This window comes from Gymnoscopelus microlampas, assembly GCF_963454915.1.
Source record: "Gymnoscopelus microlampas genome assembly, chromosome: 4".
In the NCBI taxonomy this organism is placed as follows: domain Eukaryota; kingdom Metazoa; phylum Chordata; class Actinopteri; order Myctophiformes; family Myctophidae; genus Gymnoscopelus; species Gymnoscopelus microlampas.
The window spans coordinates 2,930,001-2,943,308 of NC_139941.1; the positions used below are offsets into that span (position 1 = coordinate 2,930,001).

The window sequence follows — 13,308 nt, forward strand, 5'->3', positions numbered from 1 at the left end:
GTAGTGGAGTAAAAGTACAATATGTTCCTTACTTTACACCACTGCACACGCCCACCCGGGGCGAAACACCGGGGAAAGAGGGAGTCCCGTAGCATGAGGGGGCAGAACAACGCACCGTGTTGTGTTGGCAAGTTGACAAAGAGCTTGTTTACCAGAGAGTCAGCTTGTTTGTGGAACACCTCTCGTCAACACATGGCAGCACTGCCATCTGGCTCACCTTTTCATCTTCTCTCTTTTGTTAGTTTGTATCAGACTCTGGCCATATGGAAGGTAGTCCCCAACCCTCCACCTGTGCTAATATGCTAATGACCGCCCGCATCAATCATTCACGCTCACACCAATGGTAGTGGAAGAAGGAACTCCATTTTTGAACTTCAGTACAGTGGTTCTCAAACTTTTTCATTATGTCAAGGACCCCCAAAATGATATGTATTTGGCCGCGGACCCCCATCTCAAAATATGTTGTTCCAGGGATCCCCCCAGAAGCAAAGATTTAAGTTAAAAATGTTCGATTTGAAAATATATATATTCAAAGATTTGCGCACATTTTCACTATTTTTCAAAAATAGCAGATCTACAAGCTCATAGCTCTATTAGCTATGCAGCTATGGGGGCGGCCATAGCTGAATGGTTAGTGAGCCCGCCTAGGGAGCCAGAGGCCCTGGTTGCCCCAGGTTCGATTCCAGGCCAGGTCAGCATATGCGTCGATGAAATGAAATTTGTCCCTGAGCAAGACTCTTAACCCCTAATTGCTCACAGGTTCTCATTGGAAACAAGACCGCAAGGACTTTCATGAATGACCTGTTAAAAGGAATTATCCTTAAGCTTGTATATCTGCTATTTTTGAAAAGCCATAGTGTAAAAATAATGCTTTTTAGCTCAAATAAAAAAATGACAGATTCCGTTCCAGGTCTTAATGGGTTAAGGCTTATTAGCCAGAGATCCTTTTAGCAAGGGCAAACCCATATTTAAAACATTCTCTTTGAACTTGGATCATCAGTAGGCCTCTCGGTGATTACACTGTGAGAGTTGTTTTAAAGTTGATATCATTATTTTATATCATTTTGCACCATCTCCTATAGTGACTTAGTCGCCTATATTGGATTATTGGCTCAGGAATTCAACATAAACAAACACATGTCGAGTGAAAACTGAAAAGACACTAGCATAGAACCCTGTGGGACTCCGCTCGTGCACACCAAAGACCCCAAAAAGGGCTCCACACACACAGGAACAGCTGGAATGTGCTGACTTAACATAGCAGCCTTTATTATTGTCATAAATGCTGTGGGGTGTTAATGTACCATATGTAGGACTGCTGGGAGTGTGTGTGTGTGTGTGTGTGTGTGTGTGTGTGTGTGTGTGTGTGTGTGTGTGTGTGTGTGTGTGTGTGTGTGTGTGTGTGTGTGTGTGTGTGTGTGTGTGTGTGTGTGTGTGTGTGCGGTTCATAAGGAATGCACCATTTAATGGATGGGAGGGGGGTTTGAAAGGTCAAGGGCCCCTTTTTTGGGGCTTCACAGATTCTTAAGTGCAGTGGTTCCCAAGCAGTGGATCGGGACCCATTTTTGGGGTTTAAAAACTATTTTTTTAAGACGTACTGAGAATAGCAGATCTTTAAGCTCACGACGTGTTGCATTTCGACGTGTTGTGAGCTTGTAGATCTGAGCTTGTATAGATGGGCTATTTTCACTAGTTATGGGTCTCGAGGTAAAAGGTTGGGCAGCTGCTGCTGTAGAGTGAGATGGAGTGATAGAGAGAAGGAAAGCTAAATAAACACCAATTATTGACATCAAAAGTAACTAAAGACTACAGTTTTTCAAATAACTGTAGTTGAGTAATATGTGCCTCTGAGATGTAGTGGAGTAGAAGTGTTAAGTATTGAAAATAGTGAAACACACTTGAAGTAAAAGCACCGCAAAATTGAGCTAAGCACAGTACTTGAGTAAAAGTACTTAGTTACTTTCTGCCGCTGGTTTCCACTTTCAGCCAGCGTCTGTGGGAGTTTTCTATCTTTTTCCTCAGTTGCATTCCACATTCCTTCACAGTGCAGGTCGCAGCCAGCAGCCGACACACTGTCGGTTCAATCCCCACCCACCTTTTTGAAACCCAACACCTTGAGCAAGGCGCCCAGACAGGAAATGTAATATTAGCTTTACTCGGAGCTCCAGAAATATGGATCTCCCTCCAGGCACACAAAAAGTCGCTCTACGCTCTCTCTCTCTCTCTGTACACTACGTTTAAAATGAGCCCCGGGGCCAAGACGATACCCCTGTGAATTCACACCTATCCCACCGACATGTCAAACATGTCCCGGAGGTAGAAGAAATATGGTTCCATTTCAGACTGATGGCTTTTCTTTCCCAGTTATTAGAGTTAACTACAACTAAAGAAACGGAAAACTAGAATTGTAACGGCATTTTAGTTAAAGTTGTTGTAACTTTCCTCTTCTACCCCGGATTTGAACATGGTTTCCTGCACAAGTGCTGAAATGTTTCACCGTTGAGCTAATAGAGCCTGCCTGCTTGCTCAGGGGATACATTGAATCTTGACCATCAGGTCAGAATTTGTGTCAAATCCTGCCTAAGTGAGACATGACCTTTGACACGATGTAAATGTCTCAATAGAAGAGCAGGGAGACCAAATACAACCACCCCAATTGTATGTTGTATTTTATTAACATACTCTACCATACAGATTGGACAAAATTACATTTTATTCACAAAAACAAGTTACATAGTGCCGCTATTACTGAAATAAAAAGATTAAACAAGGCTTTAAAAAAAATAAAAAAAATAACTGAAACTGTCTCTTTCTCTCCAATGTAGTCGCTATGCCAATTCATTCCAACCCACACACATTGCTGCGTGTGGTATCCTACTGGCTCACCTGTCCGTGAGGAGCCCCCACTGGGAGGACGTAGAGCCTCCGACGTCCTACTCCTCCCGCCCAACATTCCTCCGCTCCCAGCCCGTAGGAGTAACGCGTGTAGCGACTGTGCACTTTGTGCCGCACTATGAGCATACGTGTCTGCTATAAAACCAAATTAAAACTAACTGAAATTGAAAACATGAAGTCAAAGCGAAATAGAAATAAAAAAAACAATTAAAAATGTAAAACTATTATGACCTTGCGCTGCACTCGGTTCAAAATGAGCCCAGGGCCAAAAAGCTCATAGCCCTGTGAATTCACCCCTATCCCACCCAGGTGTCAAACATGTCCCGGAGCTTAAAAAAGAAACGTAAGCTACAATTTCAGGACGCTGCTATTTCTCTCGTCTTCAGTGGAGTGACAGTTTTTCATTAGGAGAAGATTATCAAGCACTTTAAAGCCCATACGTTGTCCCTCAGGGCTCTATACTAGGGTATTTTCTGTTTCCGGCTGTACATTAAATACATTTGCAGAAAACAGCAGATCTTGTAGCATTGTAGGTTTTCCACTCAATACGAATGCTGGGCTTTAAGTGGTTAACTTGTCTGACATTAAGGAGTCAAGTTTTTTTCCTTGTCAGTCATTATCAGCAGTGGTGGAAAGTAACTAAATACATTTATTCAAGTACTGTAGGTACTTTACTTAAGTATGTTAATTTTTCCATACTTTATATGTCTACTGTGCTACATCTCAGAGGCAAATATTGTAGTTTTTACTAAACTACAATTATTTGAAAACTACTTACGAGTTACTTTGTAGACTGACATTATTATCACAAACGTAAATTAACCAATTAAGCCCCATTGTATACTTTTACTATTCGATAATAGCCGATTTACAAGGTCGAAACGCGGTGCGATAGGTCACGTTGTGAGCTTGTAGATCGGACATTTTTCGAAAGATTTGGACAAATATTGAAAACCTTTTTTTTTTCGGTACTTTAAGTATATCGTCTCTGTCGGGTGGAAACCACATATGTCCAAAACTGTGACTTTTCAGGATTCAAATAAAAAAATATCAAAAGTAGCAGATCTACAAGCTCAATACTTCAAGCTTGTAGATCTGCTACGTATGATGCTGTTGTGTGACGCTGTAGTATGATCAATTAGGGCGTTCATTTTACGAAAAAACACAAACAGTTAAAATATGGAGAGAGGATGGTTTCTGCCCGACAGCAACGGTATGTATGTTGACGCCAACACCTCTGTACTCTGTACTTTTACTTGTAACCGAGTGTTTTTATATACCTCGTAAGACTTATTGAGAGCAGTAAACACCAGTAGCTCGAAGGAACCGTTGACTTTAGAGTAGCAATCCATAACATTTATGTCCGTCGTGGGATTCGAACTCAGGTCGCCCACTTGGCTCTATTCACAGCAGCCATATTATGAAGACATTCACAGGTGTTACCAATGATACTAATGAAGGCTCTGTTCCATTCTGGTCAAACAGAGTCAGGGTGCTGATATTGTGCATGTTGACCCACTGGAAACACTCTGTTACACCAGTGGGTCTACAGTTGGGGTCCAGGGACCTTCATGGGCTTCCAAATGGCCACTTACAGGTGTGTATCTCTGAGAGTGTACAAATGGAACCAAATGGACCGGTAAGGGTCCATTTGGTTCCATTTGTACACTCTCAGAGTTATGGGGGTCGTGGAAACCACTGTGCTACACTAAATGGAACAGAGCCTTCATTAGTATCATTGGTAACACCTGTGAAGGAAGTGATAATATGGCTGCTGTGCATAGAGCCTCTTGGCCAAGGGGAGATGTTGTGCTTGGAGGTTCAGTTGACTTCAGACGCTCAATACCAACTATTATACAAGCTGGAGAAAATGGGATCAAAATGTGTGTGTGGGCGCGTGGTGCAGTGGTGCAAGAAGTACTCAGATATTTGACTTAAGTAAAAGTAGCAATACCACAATATAAAAAATACTCTGTTACAAGTAAAATGTCTGTGTTCAAACTTTTACTTGAGTAAAAGTACAAAAGTATTGGTATCAAAATATACTTAAAGTACCAAAAGTAAAAGTACTAAAATGTTTGAAAATAGACGATCTACAAGCTCACAACGCGTCGCGATGCGACACGGTGTGAGCTTGTAGATCAGCTATTTTCAAATAGCCTTGGTATAAAATAGGGCTGAAGTGGTTAATGTATGTTCTATGATATAATAATGTATATCTACAAAGTAACTAGTAACTCAAGTTTTCAAATCATTGTAGTGGAGTAAAAGTACAATATTTCCCTCTGAGATGTAGTGGAGTAGAAGTAAAAATACTGAACATTTGAATTACTCCAGTAAAGTAAAAGATACCTCAAAATTGTGCTTAAGTACAGTACTTGAGTAAATGTACTTAGTTACTTTACACCACGTGTGGTGTGTGTAGGTAAGGGAGATACGCGCACGCACACACACACACACACGCACGCACGCACGCACGCACGCACGCGCGCGCACACGCACACACACACATATCTATAATATCGTTGCTGTCGGGGAGAAACATTGTCCTTGTATCTCCATATTCCATGTTCTTTCATCAATTAATTCATTTAATAAATTAGTGCCATATGTAATACCTCGTCATATGACACTGTCATGCAAAAGTAGCACAAATAGCAGATCTACAAGCTCACAACATGTTGCGACGCGTTGTGAGCTTGCAGATTTGCTATGTTCACTACTTTTGAAAGAGTTTGAAATATTTCAACCATTGTCGTCAGGTTGAAAGTCTATTAATAACAGCTTGTGACTAAATAATAATATAATATAATAAATAATAATAATAATAATAATAATAATAATAATAATAATAATAATAATAATAATAACTAAATTGGATCCATTGGGAAACATTTCCATTAACTGAAAAGTAACAGTTTTGGAAATAGAAGGTTTCCACCTGACTGTGAAGATATTCTATATGGGCCTCATTATGTCTCTGTGTGGTGTGTTATAAACAGGGGTGTAAAGTAACTAAGTACATTTACTCGAGAACTGTACTTAAGTAAAAAAAATAAAAAAAAAATGCTATTTTTACTTCACTTGAGTATTTCCAATTTTCAGAACTTTTACTTCTACTCCACTACATCTCAGAGCCAAATATTGTACTTTTACTCCACTACAATTATTTGAAAACTTTAGTAACTAGTTACTTTGTAGATTTTGATTATTATTACGAAACATACATTAACCACTTCAGACCTATTCACATTTCGGCCATTTGAAAATAGCCGATCTACGAGCTCACAATGCGTCGCGATGCGACACATTGTGAGCTTGTAGATCGGCTATTTTCAAAATATTTGTAGACATTTTATACATTTGAAAACGTGCGAAATGGGACATTCTGCATAATGAATACTTTCTACTTTTGCTACTTGAAGTTGATACCAATACTTTTGTACTTTTACTCAAGTACATTTTTAATTCTGGACTTTTACTTTAACAGAGTATTTCTACATTGCAGTATTGATACTTTTACTTAAGTAAAAAAAAATGTAGTACTTTTTCCACCACTGGTTATAAAGTTCAACACATGGGTCGTGTTTGTTATTATTGCTTGAACTCCACTGCCACCTACTGGCGTATAATATGTTGGCAGGACCAGCCATGCTTCATAGAAAACACAAACAAGATCTCCATTCTGACGGCTCTTTTTGACTACAAGAACTAAGGTTCTGGATGTGTTTCTATGCGCTATGGCTGGGTTTCACATAAGGTTCTCAAAGCCTAACTTGGGTTCTGCTCAGGAGGTAGCATTAATGTGAGGTGATGGGAGGAACTAGCCGTTCTGTTGCTCAGGATTGGTCAAGCTGAGGTGACACTCGTTTTAACAAAGCACTTACCCTACCTTTAATCCCTATTTGATGGTTATAATGGAAACATACACAAAGAACCGTCACAGAACTTCACAGGTTCTGTAAGGTTTTATAAGTTTTGGGTTACCCTCTGTAGTCAAAAAGAGACAACCATAACCAAAAAAAAAAACAGTTCCCTGATGAAGGTTATTGGTTGTTGCGTTGATGAAGGTTATTGGTCGTTTGCAGTGGTGTAAAGTAACTAAGTACATTTACTCAAGTACTGTACCTAAGTACAATTTTGAAGAATTTGTACTTTACTTGACTATTTCCAATGTTCAATACTTTTACTTCTACTCCACTACATCTCGGATCCAAATATTGTACTTTTACTCCACTACAATTATTTGAAAACTTTAGTTACTAGTTACTTTGTAGATTTAGATTATTATTACAAGACAAACCTTAACCACTTCAGCCCTATATACATTTCGACCATTTGAAAATAGCCGATCTACACGCTCACAATGCGTCGCATCGCGACGCATTGTGAGCTTGTAGATCGGCTGTTTTCAAAAGAGTTCTATACATTTGAAAACTTGAATTCTGCATAATGAGTACTTTTACTTTTTGTACTTTAAGTACATTTTGATACCAATACTTTTACTCAAGTCCATTTTGAATTCCGGACTTTTTCTTTTTTTTAAACTTTTACTTAAGTAAAAAAATATATATACTTTTTCCACCACTGGAAAAACGAGCCCCGATATGAAGGTTATTGGTTTGCGTTCAAAGCGTGTGTTTCGCTGTATTCATTTAACTGTGTAATGTCATGTTGCCATTGAATAGGTGTCAGAGCAGGAGATGGACCTGGTGATCGCTCGCTCCATGCACAGAGAGAGCCTCAGCAAGGATGGACACACAGCATCTCACACTCTAGGTAGGACGTTCTTTAACCCATTAAGACCGGGAACGCATCTGTGTCATTTTCTTTGGCTCTTCAAAACTAGCAGATCTACAAGCTTTTTTTTTAGCATTGGTCATTGGAACATAATTATGTTGAAATTTCTGCTTGGCTTTTACACTTTTAAACAAAACTTGCACAGGGCAGATATGACAAATAACTTCAATATTATAAAGAAATGACTGACATATTTAATCATTTTATGCTTTCAAAATGTACAGTATATCAGGGGTTCTCAAAGTTGGGGGGTTCAGGAGGTCCCCAGCTAAATGTTTGAATACATTGTAAACCCCTTTATCCATATTTTACAAGTTGGCTATTGAAAAATAGCAGATATACAAGCTCACAGCACGTCACTTTGTTTCACGCTGTGAGCTTGTACATCTTCAATTTTTAAAAAAAAGGTTTGGATAATTTTGATTCTTTTTTACACACATGTTCTTTTCTGAGGGTCCCTGGCACAACATATTTTCAGATGGGGGTCCACGGGAAAATACATATACATTTGGGGGTCCTTAATGGCTCAAAAATAGCAGATCTACAAGCTCATAGTGTGGCACCGAGTGCTGCGCTATGAGCTTGTTTATCTGCTATTTTTGAAAAATCTTGAAAAATGTGTGCAAATCTTTGAAAATATATATTTTTATTGTGAGCTTGTAGACCGGCAATTTTTTTGGACCAAATAGTGAAACAGTTATAAATGCCTCTCCCAGGTCTTCCGTCTAAGAGTCCATCCCCCACAGTGAAGTGCAAGCAGGGAGAAGGATCTCCTGGCCTTAGCTGGACCATGAAGAGGTTCCTGGAGCCTGCAAGCAGGGTAAGACTGGAAGAACATTTGATCCATTTAGACCTGTTACACCTATACGTTGTTATGCCGTGTCATTTTAGTTGCTATATACACAGCAACTTATGTTGCCATATATATATATATATATATATATATATATATATAGAATCTAAAATGACATGGATGCTGTAATCAAGTTTGTATTCGTTTTAGCGTTAGTTTTATATTAGTTAAAGGTCCTATGACATCGCCCGAAAATATCATGTGTTATACTGTACGTCACGTGGTCTCTATGAAAACAGTTTGAAAACCGCGAGACGTACAGTGGCTCTGCTGATCTGTCATCTCGCACTGTGACTGCATGAAACAGACCAGGACAATGAGCAAGTGACCTGTACATAATTTGTCTTTTATTTGTAAATGTGGTTATAAAAAATATATATTCCCCTTCAAATCTCTTAGTTTTACCAACATTGTTCATGTGATGTAGTTTATTTATGCTTATTTGTTGAATTGGTAAAAATCGCTATTGTTTGAACGCAAACATGGCTGTCTGTCTCTCCGAGGGGGCTACCAGCTCTCCTCGGAGCCGCTATTATTGTACTTTGCGGGTACAAGTGGGACATGTGTTGAGCAACTGAAACAAGTTGTCCTCAAACACAATGTACTTCCTTGCACTGCACGGTGGAGTACTGGAGAGGAGATATTACAACATATTACAATAGATATATTATTTTATAACAGACACAAAGGGCAGGGGCTCATCAAAGAACATTAGATTATTACCTGTGAATATCCTGTGCGACATCCTGAGAGAGACAGTCATCAGGCACATATGTGGCGTCAGACTGTGTCTCCTCAGTGTCCATGCTCAAGTTCGCCACAGCTTCGATCCGTGGCCTTTTTACGGGTGTGGATGTAGGTGTGGAGTTCGGTGTAGAGTCTGGTGTGGATGTGGGTGTGGAACAGTGGCTCTCCGTCTTCGATGCCACACTGGTCAGGCATCCACGTTGAAGCGTCCCTAGTGTTCATGTGCACCTGGGATGCTAATCCACACAAAGACATAAAACTTAGACAATACAAACCAATGTGCATGATGTAACTTGGAAAACAATGCTGGCAAAATATGTTCTGTAATGCTATTCATTGTATTCCATCGCAGACATTGTGGTTACAGAGAACAGGTCAGTATAATGGAATAGGCTAATAACATGAACCACTTAGTTTCAAACTGTTCAGCTCAGTGGCCTTGTGGTTAGTGTCCACCCTGAGTTTGGGAGGTCAGGGTTCAATTCCCCTGCCTCACGCTACAGAAGCAGGAGATAGGCTCCTGCCTGACCTATGAGCCACATGGCTCTGAAAGGCTTGCTTACTTTCAACTAGCCCTAGAATGTCTGTGATATTACATACATTTCATGTATTCCAAAGAAAACTTCCTTTGGTAAGCACAAACGTATGGGGCACACAATTGACATTTTACTAAACACACGTTTTCTGCCAGAACTTTCAAATGGATATGAAACTAGAGGACAATATGTGACTCCAAATCATAGGAATTAATTATTGGGTGAGTACAGATCAGTCTGCTAACCGGGCGGGGATAGGACCAATCTATGGCTGTGTATTTGGAATACATGAAATGTATGTATTATCACAGACATTATAGGGCTAACTGTCAACCTGTTGCCCCTATTTTGGGCATGTTAACCTGGCATCTCTATTGGTAAGTCATTATAGCCTAGGCAAAGATTATTTGATTGATTGACAAAAACAGCTGATCTCCAAGCTCACAATGTGTTGTGACATGGTGTGAGCTTGGAGAAGTCCATATATATTATATAGGCCTACTGTATACAACGCATATGACTTGAATTGATGTGTTTTAGTCACACACACACACACACACACACACACACACACACACACACACACACACACACACACACACACACACACACACACACACACACACACACACACACACACACACACACACACCTACTGTAAGAACATCATAACATCTGGTTGATATTCAAACGATAACTTCGACACGCACGCACGCACGCACGCGCACACAAACACACACACACACACACACACACACACACACACACACACACACACACACACACACAATCTGCTTGATAAGTGTTCAATCTATAACTTCGATTGCACGTCTCTCTCTCTCTCTCTCACACACACACACACACACACACACACACACACACACACACACACACACACACACACACACACACACACACACCTACTGTAAGAACATCATAACATCTGGTTGATATTCAAACGATAACTTCGACACGCACGCGCGCGCGCGCCCACACACACACACACACACACACACACACACACACACACACACACACACACACACATACCTTTACTCCTCGTAAATGCTTTTCGCGCCTTCATTTGAACACTGGCGGTCTTCTGTTCCACCCCATATTGACAGCCGAAATCTCGGGTAGCTGGCTAAAACACGTAGAGAAAACAATCATTCCATAGCCTATATAACCTCTGAAACTAACTACTATAGCTACTACTGAAAGTAAAGTAGAATGACTTACCTTTGGTGGAGGAGAATTTCCAACCGTGTAAATAGACGGTATTGCGTCTTTGGGCAGTAAAAGGCAGCTCGCGAATCCCGCCGAGAATTGGCCTTTATTCTCAAAGCACCCATCCAAAAAATGCCTGTCACACAACCGCGAGTTATTGAAGACACCCCCTTCTTCAAAGTGCGTAAACTCCAGCCATTTTCTCCGATGCCACGGATAGGCTTCATTACGGGGAAAAGGGGAAAAGAGAGCTGTAATTAGCGCAACCAAAAACACAGCGACAATGTTGTGGCATCTCTGCAAACAAACGTTCGACTCTGTGTCTTCCTGCTACGAATGGGAGGTGTGTCCAGTCGTACAGTAGGTAGATCACGGTGGGTCACGGGATGGGGGGCTCATGTGTTGGTTGACTGACAAGGGGCGGGGACATAAATATCCGATAAAAGAAATGAAATAAATGAATTATATCAACCAGAGGGAGACCTTTGGTTAATATTAGGATAAATAAATATAAAATAATGAATCGTTTGTTTAGAAACATAATGTGGCATGATCCACGGCCAGCAGGGAGCCACCATGCAGGTAGCCCCTGTGTCCCCGCTTTGAGGTGCTTCGAACCCGGCCATAAATTCATGCTGACCCCCTTGGACAAGCTAGGAGACCCATTGTGCGAAATGACCATAGCGATTCTTATAATATCAATATATAAGCATAAACAAACTACTTCACATGAACAATGTTGCTGTAACTAAGAGATTTGAGTGGAAATATATATTTTATATACACAGATTTACAAATAAAAGACATTTTCAAGTAAAGCCACTTCCTGGTTTAGTGCAAGGAGGCTGTGGTGGAGGAGGCTTGCACTGCGACCCAGACAGAACATGTACAGTTACAGTAAGAAAATTGCAAAAAGTGAATTTCATTGGCTTACGGCACCATTCCCAATCTGACGTCATTAAAATATTTTTAACGTACAGTAGCAAATATGACATTTTCGGGCAATGTCATAGGCGCTTTAAGGGCGAGATTTTAAAAAAGCTCAGAAAAATACGTGGTTGTGTTGTGAGCAGAGTAAATTTTGACAACAAATTGGTCTTAGTCTTTTGAATAACACACCATTTAGTTTTAGTCTTATTTTAGTCATCTGAAATTGTTTAGTCTTAGTCGACTAAATATCAAAATCTTTTCGTCTTTTAATCTTAATCTTAGTCAACAAAATGAACACTGGTTGTGAGCATGTATATCGTCTATTTTCAGTACTTCTGAAGGAAAATAATGTCTCTAGGACATATTTTCTCTATTATATAGTTAGTTTTAGTTAGTTTTGTAAGCACATAATACGGTTTGAGTTAGTTATTTTTTCATTAGATTTGTTTAAATCTTGACATGAAGTCAAAATGAAATAAAAAACCCAAAACAAATGGTAAAACGAATGATAACATTGCTCTGTATCGTCTCTCCTCTCTTCCTCTCGTTGTGCAGCAAGCGTCTCTCAGCTCAGAGTCGGAGCTGGCTCAGTACTTCTCCCTCGCCGAGGCGGTGAGGTGCAGCCACTCCTCCATCATGCTGTGTGAGGCCATGGCTCTGGGCTCCAGCGACGACGACATGCAGCTGCATCACCAGCGCAGCTCCATGGAGGACCCCTCTATGCACCCACACGGTATACCCAAGCATCCTATAGAGCAGTGCTTTTTCATTCCAAATTGACACTTATTAGCCTTTTGGACCCCCTTTTGAGAAGGTGTGCCAGGAACCCCCCGTAAGAGAAGACTTTTTTACGGCTCTGGCAGTGATTCTCAACCATTTTAATTTCAAGGACCCCCGGTTTGACATGCATTAGGCTACGGACCCCCATTTAATGGAATTTCTATCTCTGGGACCCCAATTTATATTGTAAAATCAATGTTAATTTAAAGGAGTAGTTCACCCAAAAAATAACTTATTTTCTATCAATTACATACAAGAAAGAACAGGAGAACTGTTGCGCCTTTCTTTGTCCTTTTGGTGAAGATCAGTTACATACCCCATGAAGCCTTGAATTTTTTTGTTTTTGTCGCTTTCCTAAGCCAATAATTTGAGTCTCCTATCGGCTAATATATCCGGTAGGAGACACAAAGGAGACTCTTTGTGTCTCCTACCGGAAATACACACGGGCATCAAATTATTGGCTTAGGAATGCGACAAAAACAAAAAAATCTCCACAAATTATAGAAACATAGTATTTTTTTGGGTGAACTATTCCTTTAA

General features: G+C 40.2%; 1 protein-coding gene across 1 annotated transcript in view; it reads left to right on the forward strand.

The window, feature by feature from the left end:
- Positions 1-13,308, forward strand: part of pdzd2 (PDZ domain containing 2) — a gene marked incomplete at its 5' end in the record, with an annotated part of 118,753 nt that overhangs the window by 77,586 nt on the left and 27,859 nt on the right. Inside the window, 3 exons of the mRNA XM_084055970.1 lie at positions 7,584-7,674; positions 8,412-8,515; positions 12,544-12,721. Coding sequence (XP_083912096.1) covers positions 7,584-7,674; positions 8,412-8,515; positions 12,544-12,721 — 373 coding nt within the window. The remainder of the gene's footprint in view (positions 1-7,583; positions 7,675-8,411; positions 8,516-12,543; positions 12,722-13,308) is intronic.